Below are 19199 nucleotides of genomic sequence, written 5' to 3'. Positions count from 1 at the left end.
AGATGAGGACAGGTTTTACATCTTCTGAAGAGGCGGTTAGACCCCAAATCCCCTCTCTTGTTTGATGTAGCCCAGTGACAGCTTCTCCCCCTACCCTGGCAGAATTAAGCCAGGGTTGTGGAAAGGATGCTCTCTGAACTGAGGCTGTCAGGCATATGTGAGGGCAGGAGTACTATGCTGATCAAGTATAGAAGAGAAAACTCCAGCCTCCTTCCTCTCCTGCTTTCCCACATTCCCTCTGCCATTTGCTATTAAAGAATATTCAATGAACAACAATAAAAATAGCTATTAGACATCTTAAATATGAGAGAAAAAATAAAGAACTCAACTCAGCAGAACAGTTAGAAGAAAATGCTGAAGTAATATCTCAGAAAGTACAACAAAAAGACACAGTGATGGGAAAAAAGAAGAAAGACAAGATGAGAAGATGAGCCTGAGAGGACTAGCATCTGACCACTGAGCACCATAGGAGAGAACAGACCAAAAGAAGGGAAGGAAACCATCAATATGTACATTTCAAGTACATTTCCCAATACTGGAACCTATGAGTTTCCAAAGTAAAGTTTATCAAGCACCTTGCATAATTAATGAAACTAGACACATACTGAGGCATATTATCATGAAATTTCAAAACACAGGAGAAAAAGGAAAAATCCTACAAACTGCCGGAGGGAGAGGAAAAACAAGTGTTACATAAAGGTTCAAGAGTCAAAAGGGCATCAAATTTCTAAAGAGCCAGCACTAGAAACTAGAAGAAAATGGAGGCCTTAAAATGTTCTGATAAAAGTGATTTTCAACCTAGAATGTGAGACCCACTGAAGTGGGAGAATAGAGACATATTTCAAACTTTTGGTGTTGAATAATTATAGATTCATAGACAGGTCTCATGTACACTTGTTACATAGTAACAATAGTTACATATACAAACCAGGTATATAGTACAATAGCAAAACTAGGAAATTACATTGGTCATGTCATGTCATGACAGACAATGAATACAAGTAGTTTAAACCTAAAAATTTGTTTCTCAAGCACTCTTCCTCAGAATACTACTAGAATGTGCTACACTAAAACAAGGCAAAAATGATGTGGGGTTCAGAAATAAAAGGATCCAAAGCAAGTAAGAAGTGAAATGAATTCCCAGGATGATGGTGAAGAAAAAGCCAGAGAAGACGTTAGTGCAGCAAGCCAAGAGAGCAACATGGGTAGAGTGGAACAGCATCAGAGCGCTCTGGGAAGGATTTCTTCGGGGAGATGAAAATGATAGCAGGACACCTAAAATATTTGAACACACTGAAAAGAGATTTATAAAACTGAAGAAGACTTTAGTGTTGAACTGGTAATACATACATAATAAAACCAAGTCCCACTCATCCTCAAAAAATGCAATTATTAACACCAAGAGAAACAAAATGTCCACCAGGAAAAGCAAAGTAATCATGATACACTACATAGCTCAGCTGTGAGAAGCTCTTAGTCGTGCTTATAACGTAAACTCTAAAAACAATCTAAGTGGGCTTCCCTGGTGGCGCATTGGTTAAGAATCTGCCTGCCAATGCAGTGAACACGGGTTTGAGCCCTGGTCCGGGAAGATCTCAGATGCCATGGAGCAACTAAGCCCGTGCACCACAACTACTGAGCCTGCGCTCTAGAGCCTATACTCTGCAACAAGAGAAGCCTCCGCGATGAGAAGCCACGCACCGCAATGAAGAGTAGCCCCCGCTCACTGCAACTAGAGACAGCCCACGCACTGCAACGAAGACCCAACACAGCCAAAAATAAATACATTTATAAATAAATAAATAAATAAAAACAATCTAAGCAAAACTGTGATATAATTATAGTGAGTGGTGAGACTACAGGAATGTGGAGAGAACTAAGTCTTCATCTTCCATGGTTTCAGTTTAACAGAGAAGGCCTAAATCCAAAAAATCAAGTGGAGACTTCCTGGTGGTCCAGTGGTTAAGAATCTGCCTTCCAACACAGGGATGTGGGTGCGATCCCTGGTCGGGGAACTAAGATCCCACACGCCACAGGGCAACTAAGGCCACGTGCTCTAGAGCCTGTGAGCCACAACTAGAGAGCCTGCACGCTGCAACTACTGAGCCTGTGTGCCACAACTACTAAGCCCGTGCACTCTGAAGCCCGCACGCCACAACTAGAGAGAAGCCCACGTGCTGCAATGAAAGATCCCACGTGCCACAAATGAAGATCCCACATGCCACAACTAAGACCCAATGCAGCCAAATAAAGAAATATTAAAAAAAAAAATCAAGTGGTAGCAATAATAAGCATGCTACCTAGATATGGAGGTAAATGTACCATCACCCACAAAAACCTTGCTTAGCAGGAAATAGGGAGAAAAATTATTGTCTTTCATGACAAGTCTCATAGAACTATTTGATTCTTTAAAGTATACTTTATAACTTTGATATAAGTATCTAAATATAAAGAGTTAAGGAGAAGGATGTAAGTGGACTGTGGCCTACCCTTTGAAGAAGGTTAGCGTGGGAAAAAAAAGAGAGAAAATGAATAGCTAGAGGAAAACAGATTCGAGAAGTATTTTAAAATTTGAACAATTTTATTTTTAGGAGAAATATCTAAAACAGAGGAAGAAGATGACACTCCAGAGGAAAATAATAAATCACTGTTCCTGGAAAGGAAAGAGGGCAATTAACCCAGTGTGCAGGTGGGAGGAACTAGCCTTAAATAAAAGGCTATTCATTGAGACTAAGCAAAAGAAAATGGCTGCACTCAGGCGAGGTCTCCAGTAGAGCATGCAGGGAGCACTTACTTTAATGATGTTGTCAGGAGCTCTGTTCATGTTGAGGTTCTTGATTCTCACTGTCAGCTGGTGGGCAGTCTTGCAAGTGAGAAGGTACTTGCTGATTAGAGGCTTAGGAAACTCGGTCCCTTCAAAGTGCTTCAGTCCTAAAGCTAACAAACTGAGAAAGGGGCAGTGACACTCAATCTCACCTGACAGTCCATCCCGCTGAAAAGCCTCCCAGATGAACTCCACATTCTATAACCCACTTTTTCCACGTCTAATTCTCATACAAGTTAATGGCAATTCAATAGAAAATTTCAGATATTTACTGAGTGCTAAGAAGTACTATGTGAATAAGACTCAATGAGGAGTTCCCAATCAAGTGAGAAGAGGAAAAACCAGGCATAAATCACTAATAAATGTCAGATCATGACGCACTTTATACTAATAACACAAATGAAATTTGAAGGAAGAAGAATGGCTCTAACAAAACTAATATAAAATGAATATTGGGCACCATGTTAGACATATTAAACAGCACCAACACTACCTCCCAACATAACATATTCAATTACAGTTACCTATGTACATATTTGCTGATGGCAGTGGGGAAATACAAATCAAGAGCCATAAAAGTGTTCATAACCTTTATCGAATAATCTCACTCTTGAGAATTTACCCAAAGAGATAAACTGGAAAGATTTCAAAAGCTCTATGCTCAAAGATCCTTGGTGAAGCCTCACTCAGAACAGCTAAACAAGGGGCGGGGGGCAGGAGTGGCAAATAAAAGGACTATCATAGGGCCATTAATATTGCCTTAAAAGACAATATACAGAAACAAAAATAAGACAATGTTACAGCATGGAATCTGATAGAAAAAACAATTTCAAGAAGATGTTAAGTTAAAAATAGCAAAACAAAATTACACTTATATTGCCAATAATTATATAAGAAATGCAAAAAGAAAAATCATTGTCTTGGGGTGGTTAGGATAATGGATAAAAAAATTGTTTTCCTTTGAAAATTTTCCTCTAACAGTATTACAAGGCAAGTTTTTACAATAAATAAAAGACAAAAAACAACTTAAAATGTTTCAAAAATGTGTATGTCATTCCCTAAAAAAAGCAGTATTTGGCACTGCTGGAACAAGCACATACTACAGAACTGCGCCCATCTACACTGCTTTTCTTTTTGTCTTTTGTGTCCGTTCTTTATCATACAGGTCTTCTCCTTGGGATATTTTGTGCTCTTGTTCACCTCACAGTAAACCCTTACTTGTCCTCCGCCTTGGTGAAGAAAATCTTATCCTGGGGATTCTTTGCCTTCAGAGAACACACTGGAAGTAGCTCTGGATACATGAAAACCTTGCTAGTGGCTAGGATCCAAGCCACTTGCTTTGGCAAACAGGGAAATTCATAGGCTGTAAGAAAAAAATTCCTGATAAATGAAATTCTAGAACAAAAGACGGCTTCACAAAAGCTTCTGAATGCATTTTTGCATTTAGATAGAGCCACCCCTACCTAACGTGATGCCCTTCCACCCACATACCCCCCCTCCCAAAAGTTTCCACAATCTTTCTCAGCCTAACATATACCTAAAAGGAGTCCCACTCAATGCTATTAAAAGTTGATTCTCTTTTTCTTTCTTGTGTGGAATACTTAACACACTAAGTAACATAAGCACTTATAAAGTACCTAGTAATACCTGGCAGATAGTGTATGCTCAAAAAATTTTTACCTCCTTCCCCCTTTAAATCCTTGAAAGATAAGTGACCTTCAACAATGCTTTCTTTCTTCCAGGATAAGATTCCAACTTCTTTAATCTCCCTCACAAATCTGGTATTCCAAATTTTATTTTATTTGATTCTTACTTAACTTTCATTAAGTTCTCCCAGATTCCTCCTGAGGTTGGGAACAAAAAAACCATAAAGAGAATGAGACAATTCAGTCTCATTCATTTCTGTCTTGCTGTCTAAGCCTCTCAATTCCAGGCACTTCTGCCTTTCCAGAGATAAGCACCACTATACAGCCATATTTCTCCTTCCATAAATGTTATTTTTATATCCCCAGAAGAAAAACACAGGACACTGTATGTATAAGTTATAACTGTAGTCTGGTGTTAAATTAAGTTTTCATTACCAACATATAACTAATAAAGTAGGTTGAGATCAGTATCTATGACATAATGCACTTAAATTCAACTATATTCAATTTAACTATAAGAGTCAGGGATTTAAAATCAAATCCAAAGACAAACCCAAATCCACAGCAAAACACAACTAATTTGCTAAACTAGGAACAAATCAGAAGCAAATATTTAGTTTAAGGGAACAGCAAATATTTTCTCAAAAAATACTAAACCAATGCAAAGTAGAAACCAAACCTGCAAATTTCTTTAAAATATTGAACATGGTAAATGTACAACATCTCTAATTTTTTCCTAACTTCCATATCAATGTTTCACTCAAAATGGAGATATCACTAATAATCATTATGGGAAATAAAATGATCTTAATGAAGAAGTGAGTAGAAACCTAAACACAACCCAACTTTACCACTTGACTTCCAACTTTATCAGATACCAGTTTGTCTTGACCTGACTCCTAATACTTACCCTCATATCTACTTAAGTCCAATTATTAGCAGGAGTCCCACATCTCTACCCCCCACAACCCTGCCCTGTCCACTGCCTCCATCCCTTACTTAAGCCCGAGTATTATCACCTAATTCTAGAACTTAGATAATGAGCACAAAGGGAGGATAAAAGAGAGAAGGAAGAAATTACAAACACCCTGTCTCCTCCACCCCTAGGAAATTATCCCTAGGAAATTATCTATGGGATAAGGCTCCCACCTCTCACTGCAAGTAAAAACTTAAAGCGGACACATCTGTCCCCTACCAGTCTTCTTGACAGTTTTACGAGGACTCCAGTCAACGCTGACATGTGTGTTGAAGTCTTCAATGAGCTGCACAGCTCCCATCAGGTTACAGGGTTGGAACAAGGTCTGAAACTTGGGGTTGAACTGATGATGAAGGGCGATGGAGCTTTGAGCAAAGGTTCCCAGCTCTTTCTGGGAAAACAGGACACAAAGGAGATCTAAGTTCCAGAAAATTAGTACCAGTAGTCCTTAGCCTCTAAGTGAAAAACTGTCCTTCCTACAATAGTATAAAAACAGGTAAAAATCATTATAAAGTCTTCCATAATTAACATTTTGCCATTAAGACTGTTCTTTTGCCGAGTCCTCAGATATTTGGGGATTTGTGATACACTAATTTGCTCTTGTTCTATTCTCAGTCTGAGTGTTCCTCAGCCTTTTGGATGCATGGTCTAGCTCCCCAGCTAGAATTAAAATTCTCAAGAGTGAGAGCCATTACTTAATAAAATAAAATAAAAATTTTAAATGTCTTCATTGGTTTCTCTGAAGAACAAAGTATTTCTCATGATCCTCTGAACACAATAAGAGGGAAAATAACACTCTGCTGACTATCGAAGGAAGCTCAGACTACTAGCCAACTCAAATTCCAAAGAGACTTACCCAAGAGGCAAAGAATATCCTCATTACCTACCCCAAAGTTCAGGAGCAATTTTTATAGGATTTTAACACATTACTGACAGGTGGATTTTTGCAGAAACTAACGCCTGTGGCTATAATACGTCTCCGGTCAAAAATGTGTTAAAATTTGAATTTTTTTCTTTTTGGCAGGATCTTAGTTCCCCGACCAGAAATTGAATCTGAGCCCCGGAAGTGAAAGTGCCGAGTCCTAACCACTGGACCTCCAGGGAAATCCCCAAAATTTGAAATTAAAAGCCCTTCCTCCAAAATATTTCATAATGCCATGAGCAAAATTAATTGTATACATAAAACACTGATATTGAGCCTAATAAATAATGAATTCAATAAAAAGAAGAGAAGTACCAAAAGCCCAAGATGAGTGGATCTAAAGGTAAGAGAACCCAATAAAAAGGTAAGAGGAATAGTCTTAAGAAACTGAATACTCTCTCTGTCCTTTTTTTTTTTTTTTTAACATCTTTATTGGAGTATAATTGCTTTACAATGGTATGTTAGTTTCAGCTTCACAACAAAATGAACCAGTTATATATATACATATATTCCCATATCTCTTCCCGCTTGCGTCTCCCTCCCTCTCTCTGTCCTTTAATGGGAACCAGTAACTTATGTTTTATCAGCAAGCACATGAAGCCATACGAACAGCTACCAAAACATGCAGGAGAGAAGAATAAATGTAGCTTATGATGAGTCAACATTTGTGAGAAATGACTTCCAAACTAACTGCATACACAATTCTTTAGAGTTAGGGATATCTGAAACCTTACAAGAAATATCCTGGTGGTACTGGCCTCCGAACTGAGACTGGGGTTGGAGGTGGCGAGAAGGTGAATTTGCGTCAAGAGCTGCACATGCTGGGGAGGGAAAGAAAATAATATAGTGACATGTTATGATGTTGTCATTTCAGGAACCCAGAAGACTTTACCAAGATGTTAGTGACTTTAGCATGTATGTTTGGCTTTCTAGAGAGACTATGAGAACAACATAGGATCTTGGTATGAAATTTTTTCTCAAATATGTTCCACTTGAGCAAAATGACAGAACCAGAGGAAGTTTAACCTCAAGCCAGAGGGACTAAGATTAGAGAGAAGAAAAAACTACTCTGGCAATAAGGCTGTTAAATTCAGAAGGGATTACTAAAGATTCTTTGAAATCTATCATGCTGAATACTATCAGGGTCCTTACATGCATTCTTACCTGAGACACGAACATGATGACCTTTCAAGGTCCTAACTGATGTGAAGATCCCGCGGTCCTGTGGTTTCAGTGGTTATCAAGACACCTATTTCCGACTTTTCCAAAGCTGCTAATTTAATGTTTGGCTTCGAGCCAGGCCATGGGATGGTCCAATATTAACATTACCAAGAAGAGTCTTACCTGCTGCATCTGCTGCTGGAGTCTCCTCCTCTGTGCTGGGTCTAGAATCAGAGTCTGATGAACTTTCTCACTCTGGGGCTTAACCCTCTCTACCTCCTGCTGCTGTTTGGCTGAAGATTTCCTCATCTTCAGCTGTTCAAGTAGCTCCTTCACTGTGCGATGCTGCTCATTTAGCAAGTTGGCCAGTGGTTCCTCAAACCTATCCTCAACAGGGAGATGATTGGATTTGAATATTTCCCTGGGTCCACAACACACCCAGTTCCTTCTAATGGTGGGCTAAGCAAGTCTGAACAACTTCCATCTACTGCTAATCCCCAAATCTCACTTTAGCCGATAGGCAAACTCCTATCCTACCCAAATCTTCTCCCAAAGTTGTTAGCATAGATTCAAATAAGATGGTTCTGAATCGCCCCCCACCCATTCTTCTACATCAGTCTTCTAAGTAATATCGTAATGAAGGGGAAATTAAACAAAAATCTAAGAGTAGGGAAGTGTCTGGATAACAAAGCAGCCAAGGAGCTAATGGGAACCCATCATTTTTCATCACAGTGACAGCCAAATTAATCTCAGACTTGTTCTTAATGGTGACACAGAATCTTCTCCAAGTTTTCTAACACTACCCTCCTACCCCTACCTCCTGAGAGAGAGAGACTGTGTCTGGGGCTGAAGTAAGAATCCAAATACCTAGCATGCTAGTTCTGAGGTAGAGGCAGAACAAGACACTCAAGTGATTAAGCAAGAGCTGATACTCTGTGCAATCAGGACAAGACCTGCTCAAGTAGCTATGACTAGCAGGTTATCATAATTCAAGAAATCCTCCAGAATTTAGCAATAGTTGAATGATAATAATCTTTATCCCCAGAGGCTGTTGAAAAAAGTTATGTTTCCTTTTACAGTATTTACTATGAGTATGGGCTGACACAGGGTGAAAACCTAAAGACACAGGCCTATCCTCTGTACAATTTTACTGAGAATTGAAATCTCTTGATTATCTGCATTACTAGCAGAGGAACAGAAGAACAGAAACATGAAAAATGTAGATAATGCAAAAAAAAAGCCTGCACCTGATTTTAATAAGTATTACCCGGATGGGTAGTTGATACGGGGAACACAGGTAACTCACTTTCCCTGTGATATTTTACTTAATCAAAGATTAAGCTAGGTTTGCATTTCTAGCTGAAAGAAAAGCAGCAGCAGCCCATGCAGATCAACTGAATACCGAAAGGTAACTGAATTGGAATAAGGATTTTTAAGTAGTTACATAATGACCAAATTTTAAAAATTCATACACAGAGTTGACTAGTGGAACTGAAATATGTTTAAAGATCAAATCCCATGATAGTAAGTTCCCAGGTTCTACTCTGCTACACTAGAATTTTTTTCTATGAAATATGGTGTGAAATAAGTGGGTCAAATACAGACTCTAAGAAATTTTGAAATTTGTTCTCAAAAAAAAAAAAAAGGTAAATATGTGAGGTGATAGAAGTGTTAATTAACTTGATGGGGGGAATCCTTTTACAAAGCATACGCTTATCAAATCATCAAGCTGTACACTTTCAGTATCTTACAACCTTATTTGTCAATTATACCTCAACGAAGCTGAAAAAAAAAAAGGAACTCCTGAGATTTCTGTTGTGGTTATATTATGGTATTTATTGTAATGGAGTATGACTGATATTTCTGACTTTTACACAATGATTAGTATACCTTGTCTTTTTCACTAAATTTGCAAGTTCCCTGAAGGCCTAGCTTTTAGGTGGATCCAAAGCTCTCTAGTTAGGTAATGCTGTTAAGTTAAAACACAGGACTAATTAGAGACTATGTGTCTTTCAGTTTTGCTTTGTTCCATGCATGGCACAAACCATACCCTGACATCCAGCCAGTCACCTAACGATAGTACGCTGCTACTCAGAATGGATAGCAATAAAGTACGGATAAACTATGCAAACTCATCACAAAAACGGGGGGAAAATTTAAAGCCTCTACTCTCTGGGTGGGACAATGGAAGTGCTAATTTAAGTGAAGAGGGCAGTACACACATTTCAGACTCCAGGGCATTACTTCAGGTGCTTTATGGTTTGCTCAATTAATGCCTTGGTGACTAACAAAGGTTCATTAACATTTACTAGATGTTCAGGACAAATAGAAAAACAAAAGGGACATACTGGATATTACAATTTGGGATAGTTTCTGTGGCTGGCCACATAGAGTCCTACACACCTCTCCAGCACCACTCACCTGGAGAAGCTGCTATGGATGCCAGCTACTGCTTTTTCTCCCTTCCCAAACAGGTACAGCTTGGTCTATAGCTGCACTGCCCCATAAGGAGACTTATTCACTTGACACCTAACACCCACAAGGGACTCTGCATCCTAATATCAGTAACAGCAGGTAGTCAGAGATGGGAAATTGTTAGCTAAAATTTCTCCAAACCTTTTCAGACATGCACTTTTCCTCCATTCTAAGTCTCAAGGTCTTCGGTTAGCCTACCGTAGGGCTTGAGGGGTGTTAAAGTTGGGCCGAGGCTCAGCCACACATTCCTCCTCCTCTGGGCCATCATCTTCCATGTTGGAGAACCCCATCTCATCTTGAAACTGAGGGCAAAGGAAAAGAAGGATTTTCCTGGGGAATGGGCACGCAAAGGTCACTCTAGCAGTGAGAAGGGAAAGCAAAGACTAGTTTACAGGACTTTAATAACACTGGCGCACAGAAAGAGCTTGCATTAACAACCTTTCTCACTTCTGGGCTCGCACAATGCTGCACGTGGGGTAGCTAGTATGCCAGGAAAAAAGTTTCTCAAAAAGCCAACTTGTAATGGTAAACACAGAGCATGGATAACTTGAAATGATCAGAATATCTTTAAAGAGATAAATTTATGAGAAAGGTAACTATTCGGGCTCAGAATAATCTAAAATTAGTTTGCAATCTTTAAGGATGCAACATGTGATAGTGAAGAGTCCATCCAAAAGCCTGCAAGGAAAACTTTATTAAGAATAACCTACATATGGATAATCAAAGTTTATTACTTAGCAAAAATCTCCTGTCACTATATTCTCTCCTGGGTGGACTGAAAGGGGAATGGGCTTGGTTCACACCACCCTGCTGGAGAGAGAGGCCCTGAGACCAAAGGACAGAGCTTGCTGGAGAATCCACTTTTACTATTCTGAGTTCTCATTCGAAGATCATTACTCACAGTTTCAAACAGCTCTTCCATCAGTTCATTCACTTCCTTTTCTGCAAAAAAGCCAAACGGTATGCTGTTGGCACTTGTTTGTTTCATTTTGCCACAGGGGGAATTCCAAGAAAATTCAATGAAAGTTGTTTTCAGCAAGGCTTTTAACAAAATCCTCATATCTATCCATCATTGACTCATTCATTTAAAAACATTTATTGAACACCAACTATATGCCTTAATCCTTAGTTCTAGATGCTTAGATACATGACAGGACTTTACTCTCATGAAGCTTAAATTCTAATGGGAAAACACACAAAAACGTAAGCTAGATGATTTTATAATGAGATAAATGCAGAGTTTGTTGGCCCATCCTACTGAATGGAGTCAAGAGAGAAGTCTCCAGCAGTGTGTCATAGGACCCTACCTTTGGACCTGAACTATTCAGCAATCCCATCAACAACCTAAAACACCCAGAAAACACACTTACCAGACCTGTAAATGATATAAAGCTGAAAGGGATTGCCAGACCAACTGATGACAGATTCAAAATTCTAGGTTTTCTCAAATTAACTGGATGAAACATAATGGGGATAAATTTAAAGTCTTACATTTAGGATTTTCAAAAATCAGTTTCTTAAGTGCACAAAAAGGTAACATGGCTCAGAAACAATTAATCTGAAAAAGATCTCAATGTTTTGGTTGACCTTAAGTTCAATATGACACAGTAGCTCCAAAACAGTGCTCACAACCAAGAAGGCAAGCATATCACTGAATCAGAGCAGTCTCAGGCTCTATCTAGAGGACTGTGATCATTTCTGTAAAAGCCCTTCTTAAGAGGGCATTAAAAAGCTAAAATCCAAATGTTAGTGAGGATGTGGAGCAACTAGAACTGTAAAAAGAATGTAAAGTGGAAAGCCACTTTGGAAAAAGGTTTGGCAATTTCTCAGAAAACTAAGTATACAGCTGACCCAAGGGAAATGAAACATTTGTCCACAAAACCTTGCACAAGAAAGTTCAGAGCTATCTTTATTCAAGATAGCCAGAAATTAGAAAGAACCCAGGTGTCCATCAACACCTGCGGATTGATGAAAAATAAACAAATTGGTATATTTATACACTGGAATCCTACTCAGCAATAAAAGGGAAGAAATTAATGATACAAGCAATGTGCATGAATCTCAAAAACTTTATGCTAAGTGAAAGAAGCTGTATACAACAGAACACATACTATATGATTCCATTCACATGAAGTTTTAAAAGAGGCAAATCTAATCTGTGATAGAAGAAAAGGGAACAGTGGTCGCACCTGGGAGGATGGTGTGGGGACTGACTTGGAAGGGGCAAGTGGGTACTTTCTGGGGTGACAAATCTCTATCTTGTTAGGGGTTTGAGTTATACAAGAGGAGGCACATCGAACCTCACTGAATGGTACACTTAAGATTTCTGTACTACAATGTGTATAAATTTACCTAAAAAGAAAAACTGTAAACAAATACTGAGTTCTAATTCATGATATGCATGCTGAAATGTTTAGATATCTACAGTTCACTATGAAATGCTTTAAAAAAAATGGATTCATAGATGGATAGGTGCATGACTAAGCAAATATATGAAAAGTTAACTATAGAAGATAGGTAGTGGGTATACGGGTGTCCACTGTACAATTCTTTCAACTTTTCTATATGTTCAAAAAGTTTCATAATAAAATGTCATGGGGGAGAATTTTCTTAAAAATAAAGGCTAGAATCCAGAGGAGGGTAATTTGGGGGTTGAAATGTGGAAAGCCTGGCATTTAGAGAACTGAAAAAACTCGGTATGTTTAGCATAATAAAGAAAAAATGTAGAAAAAGAAACATACTATGCACACTTAGGAGTAAATTACATTTTATGGCAACAAAGGACAAACAGAGAAATATACAAGATAGATTCAGGTTCAATAAGGAAAATGCTGGGGCTTCCCTGGTGGCGCAGTGGTTAAGAATCTGCCTACCAATGCAGGGGACACAGCTTTGAGCCCTGGCCCGGGAAGATACCACGTGCCGGGGAGCAACTAAGCCCATGCGCCACAACTACTGAGCCTGTGCTCTAGAGCTCGCGTGCCACAGCTACTGAGCCCACGTGCCATAACCACTGAAGCCCGTGTGCCTAGAGCCCATGCTCCGCAACAAGAGAAGCCACTGCAATGAGAAGCCCGCGCACCACAACGAAGAGTAGCCCCCGCTCGCCGCAACCAGAGAAAAGCCTTCGCGCAGCAACAAAGACCCAACGCAGCCAAAAAATAAAAATAAATTTTAAAAAAAATTAATAAGGAAAATGCTAATTGAAGAGGTGTTCAAGAGTAGGACACACTATCTGCAGAGCTGATGAACTCCCTGTCACTGGAGGTATCCAAACAGACTGAAACGCCACATGAGAGAAGCTGTTAACAAACGCTTAAGTGGGAGGAAAATATATGTGACCACAGGAGGCTTTCCAAACTCTGTGATTCTAAGCTTTTTTATTTTTAAATTTTTATCATCCTGTAAGAAAAGTCCTCTTAAAGGGATTATAATTCAGCATGATAACATAAGACGACAAGGGGTAGAAACAAAATTAAAATTCTATCCCAGTTTTTACTTATGACCATAGAACTCTATGACTAGAAAGGAAGACCCATCATTCAGGCAACCCAGAAAAGTTCACTAGTTGATTGGCAAACACTGTCAGTCCCATGAAAAACACCAGCTCTAAGGCAATAAACAACACAAAACCCATGAGAAGCTCACAGTTTAGGGAAGGAGACAGATATAAATAAGCAACTATGAGAGAGACGAGTATTAAAAAGGACATATAAAATAGTATGGATTGATATAATCAGGAGGAGTAACCAAGATGGTGGACTAGAAGGACGTGCTCTCACTCCCTCTTGCGAGAACACCAGAATCACAACTAGCTGCTGGACAATCATCGACAGGAAGACACTGGAACTCACCAAAAAAGATACCCCACATCCAAAGACAAAGGAGAAGCCACAATGAGACGGTAGGAGGGGCGCAATCACAGTAAAATCAAATCCCATAACCGCTGGGTGGGTGACTCACAGACTGGAGAACACTTATACCACAGGAGTCCACCCACTGGAGTGAAGGTTCTGAGCCCCACGTCAGGCTTCCCAACCTGGGGGCCCGGCAACGGGAAGAGGAATTCCTAGAGAATCAGACTTTGAAGCCTAGTGGGAATTGATTGCAGGACTTGGACAGGACTGGGGGCAACAGAGACTCCACTCTTGGAGGGCACACACAAAGTAGTGTGTGCACTGGGATCCAAGGGAAGGAGCAGTGACCCAACAGGAGACTGAACCAGACCTACCTGCTAGTGTTGGAGGGTCTCCTGCAGAGGCGGGGGGTGGGGGGAGGCTGTAACACACCATGGGGACAAGGACACTGACAGCAGAAGTCCTGGGAAGTACTCCTTGGCGTGAGCCCTCCCAGAGTCTGTCATTAGCCCCACCAAAGAGCCCAGGTAGGCTTCAGTCTTGGGTTGCCTCAGGCCAAACACCCAACAGGGAGGGAACCCAGCCCCACCCATCAACAGTCAAGTGGATTAAAGTTCTACTGAGCTCTGCCCACCAGAGCAACAGTCAGCTCTACCCACCACCAGTCCCTCCCATCAAGCCTCTTAGATAGGCTCATCCACCAGAGGGCAGACAGCAGAAGCAAGAAGAACTACAATCCTGCAGTCTGTGGAACAAAAACAACATTCACAGAAAGACAGACAAGATGAAAAGGCAGAGGGCTATGTACCAGATGAAGGAACAAGATAAAACCACAGAAAAATAACTAAATGAACTGGGAGACAGGCAACCTTCCAGAAAAAGAATTCAGAATAATGATAGTGAAGATGATCCAGGACCTCGGAAAAAGAATGGAGGCAAAGATGGAGAAGATGCAAGAAATGTTTAACAAAGACCTAGAAGAATTAAAGAATAAACAAACAGAGATGAACGATACAGTAACTGAAATGAAAAATACACTAGAAGGAATCAATAGCAGAATAACAGAGGCTGAAGAACAGATAAGTGACCTGGAAGACAGAATGGTGGAATTCACTGCTGCGGAACAGAATAAAGAGAAAAGAATGAAAAGAAATGAAGACGGCCTAAGAGACCACTGGGACAACATTAAATGCAACAACATTCGCATTATAGGGGTCCCAGAAGGAGGAGAGAGAAAGGACCAGAGAAAATATTTGAAGAGATTATAGTGGAAAACTTCCCTAACATGGGAAAGGAAATAGCCACCCAAGTCCAGGAAGCGCAGCGAGTCCCATACAGGATAAACCCAAGGAGAAACACACCGAGACACATAGTAATCAAATTGGCAAAAATTAAAGACAAAAAAAATTATTGAAAGCAGCAAGGGAAAAATGAAAAATAACATACAAGGGAACTCCCATAAGGTTAACAGCTGATTTCTCAGCAGAAACTCTACAAGCCAGAAGGGAGTGGCATGATATACTTAAAGTGATGAAAGGGAAGAACCTACAACCAAGATTACTCTACCCGGCAAGGATCTCATTCAGATTCGGCAAGGATCTCATTCAGATTCGATGGAGAAATGAAAAGCTTTACAGACAAGCAAAAGCTAAGAGAATTCAGCACCACCAAACCAGCTCTACAACAAATGCTAAAGCAACTTCTCTAAGTGGGAAACACAAGAGAAGAAAAGGACCTACAAAAACAAACCCAAAACAATTAAGAAAATGGTCATAGGAACATACATATCGATAATTACCTTAAACGTGAATGGATTAAATGCTCCAACCAAAAGACACAGGCTTGCTGAATAGATACAAAAACAAGACCCATATATATGCTGTCTACAAGAGACCCACTTTAGACCTAGGGACACATACAGACTGAAAGTGAGGGGATGGAAAAAGATATTCCATGCAAATGGAAATCAAAAGCTGGAGTAGCTATACTCATACCAGATAAAATAGACTTTAAAATAAAGAATGTTATAAGAGACAAGGAAGGCCACTACATAATGATCAAGGGATCAATCCAAGAAGAAGATATAACAATTACAAATATATATGCACCCAACATAGGAGCACGTCAATACATAAGGCAAGTGCTAACAGCTATAAAAGAGAAAATCGACAGTAACACAATAATAGTGGAGGACTTTAACACCTCACTTACACCAATGGACAGATCATCCAAAATGAAAATAAATAAGGAAACAGAAGCTTTAAATGGCACAATAGACCACATAGATTTAACTGATATTTATAGGACATTCCATCCAAAACAGCAGATTACACTTTCTTCTCAAGTGCGCACGGAACATTCTGCAGGATAGATCATATCTTGGGTCACAAATCAAGCCTCAGTAAATTTAAGAAAATTGAAATCATATCAAGCATCTTTTCTGACCACAATGCTATGAGATTAGAAATGAATTACAGGGAAAAAAATGTAAAAAACACAAACACATGGAGGCTAAACAATACGTTACTAAATAACCAAGAGATCACTGAAGAAATCAAAGAGGAAATCAAAAAATACCTACAGACAAATGACAATGAAAACACAAAGATCCACAACCTATGGGATGCAGCAAGAGCAGTTCTAAGAGGGAAGTTTATAGCTATACAAACCTACCTCAAGAAACAAGAAAAATCTCAAGTAAACAATCTAACCTTACACCTAAAGGAGCTAGAGAAAGCAGAACAAACAAAACCCAAAGTGAGCAGAAGGAAAGAAATCATAAAGATCAGAGCAGAAATAAATGAAACAGAAACAAAGAAAACAATAGCAAAGATCAATAAAACTAAAAGGTGGTTCTTTGAGAAGATAAACAAAATTGATAAACCATTAGCCAGACTCATCAAGAAAAAGAGGGAGAGGACTCAAATCAATAAAATTAGAAATTAAAAAGGAGAAGTTATAACAGACACTGCAGAAATACAAAGCATCCTAAGAGACTACTACAAGCAACTCTATGCCAATAAAATGGACAACCTGGAAGAAATGGACAAATTCTTAGAAAGGTATAACATTCCAAGACAGAACCAGGAAGAAACAGAAAATATGAACAGACCAATCACAAGTAACGAAACAAACTGTGATTAAAAATCTTCCAACAGGGCTTCCCTGGTGGCACAGTGGTTGAGAGTCCGCCTGCAGATGCAAGGGACACGGGTTCGTGCCCTGGTCCGGGAAGATCCCACATGCTGCAGAGCGGCTGGGCCCGTGAGCCATGGCAGCTGAGCTTGCGCGTCCGGAGCCTGTGCTCCACAACGGGAGAGGCCACAACAGTGAGAGACCCGTGTACCGCAAAAAAAAAAAAATCTTCCAACAAACAAAAGTCCAGGACCAGATGGCTTCACAGGTGAATTCTATCAAACATTTAGAGAAGAGCTAACACCCATCCTTCTCAAACTCTTCCAAAAAATTGCGGAGGAAGGAACACTCCCAAACTCATTCTACGAGGCCACCACTGCCCTGATACCAAAACCAGAAAAAGATACTACAAAAAAATAAAATTACAGACCAATATCACTGATGAATATAGATGCAAAAATCCTCAACAAAATATTAGCAAACAGAATCCAACAACACATTAAAAGGATCATACACCATGATCAAGCGGGATTTATCCCAGGGATGCACGGATTCTTCAATATATGCAAATCAATCAATGTGATACACCATACTAACGAAGAATAAAAACCATATGATCATCTCAATAGATGCAGAAAAAGCTTTCAACAAAATTCAACACCCATTTGTGATAAAAACTCTCCAGAAAGTGGGTAGAGAGGGAACCTACCTCAACATAATAAAGGCCATATAAGACAAACCCATAGCAAACATCATTCTCAATGGTGAAAAACTGAAAGCATTTCCTCTACGATCAAGAATGAGACAAGCATGTCCACTCTCACCACTATTATTCAACATAGTTTTGGAAGTTCTAGCCACGGCAATCAGAGAACAAAAAGAAATAAAAGGAATCCAAATTGGAAAAGAAGTCAAACTGTCACTGTTTGCAGATGACATGATACTATACATAGAGAATCCTAAACACGCCACCAGAAAACTATTAGAGCTAATCAATGAATCTGGTAAAGTTGCAGGATACAAAATTAATACACAGAAATCTCCTGCATTCCTATACACTAATGATGAAAAATCTGAAAGAGAAATTATGGAAGCACTCCCATTTACCACTGCAACAAAAAGAATAAAATACCTAGGAATAAACCTACCTAGGGAAACAAAAGACCTGTATGCAGAAAATTATAGGACACTGGTGAAAGAAATTAAAGATGATACCAACAGATGGAGAGATATACCATGTTCTTGGATTGGAAGGATCAATATTGTGAAAATGACTATACTACCCAAAGCAATCTACAGATTCAGTGCAATCCCTATCAAATTACCAATGGCATTTTTTATGGAACTAGAACAAATCATCTTAAAATTTGTATGGAGACACAAAAGACCCCAAATAGCCAAAGCAGTCTTGAGGGAAAAAAACGGAGCTGGAGGAATCAGACTCCCTGACTTCAGACTATACTACAAAGCTACAGTAATCAAGACAATATGGTACTGGCACAAAAACAGAAACATAGATCAATGGAACAAGATAGAAAGCCAAGAGATAAACCCATGCACCTATGGTCAACTAATCTATGATAAAGGAGGCAAAGATAGACAATGGAGAAAAGACAGTCTCTTCAATAAGTGGTGCTGGGAAAACTGGACAGCTACATGTAAAAAAATGAAATTAGAACACTCCCTAACACCATACACAAAAATAAACTCAAAATGGATTCAAGACCTAAATGTAAGACTGGACACTATAAAACTCTTAGAGGAAAACATAGAAGAACATTCTTTGACATAAATCATCGCAAGATCTTTTTTGATCCACCTCCTAGAGTAATGGAAATAAAACCAAAAATAAACAATTGGGACCTAATTAAACTTAAAAGCTTTTGCACAGCAAAGGAAACCATAAACAAGACGAAAAGAAAACCTTCAGAATGAGGGAAAATATTCGCAAACGAATCAACGGACAAAGGATTAATCTCCAAAATATATTAACAACTCATGCAGCTCAGTATTAAAGAAACAGACAACCCAATCCAAAAATGGGCAGAAGACCTAAACAGACATTTCTCCAAAGAAGACATAAAGATGGCCAAGAAGCACATGAAAAGCTGCTCAACATCACTAATTATTAGAGAAATGCAAATCAAAACTACAATGAGGTATCACCTCATACCAGTTAGAATGGGCATCATCAGGAAATCTA

The 19199-nt window shown here is 39.3% G+C and overlaps 1 protein-coding gene across 3 annotated transcripts in view; it reads right to left on the bottom strand.

Annotated features, from left to right (window-relative positions):
* Positions 1–19199, bottom strand: part of LOC309958425 (GON-4-like protein) — an 88197-nt gene that overhangs the window by 20478 nt on the left and 48520 nt on the right. For all 3 annotated transcript variants that reach the window (XM_082834260.1, XM_082834261.1, XM_082834262.1), the window contains 7 exons: positions 10906–10946; positions 10203–10306; positions 7713–7911; positions 7103–7189; positions 5666–5837; positions 4043–4187; positions 2795–2945 (listed from right to left, as the gene is read on the bottom strand). In XM_082834260.1, the coding sequence (XP_082690386.1) occupies positions 2795–2945; positions 4043–4187; positions 5666–5837; positions 7103–7189; positions 7713–7911; positions 10203–10306; positions 10906–10946 (899 nt within the window). The remainder of the gene's footprint in view (positions 1–2794; positions 2946–4042; positions 4188–5665; positions 5838–7102; positions 7190–7712; positions 7912–10202; positions 10307–10905; positions 10947–19199) is intronic.

The sequence above is a fragment of the Leucopleurus acutus genome (assembly GCF_964270905.1).
Source record: "Leucopleurus acutus genome assembly, chromosome: 2".
Lineage (NCBI taxonomy): Eukaryota > Metazoa > Chordata > Mammalia > Artiodactyla > Delphinidae > Leucopleurus > Leucopleurus acutus.
Note: the sequence above shows the minus strand (reverse complement) of the source record. Positions and strands in the feature narration are given on the sequence as shown.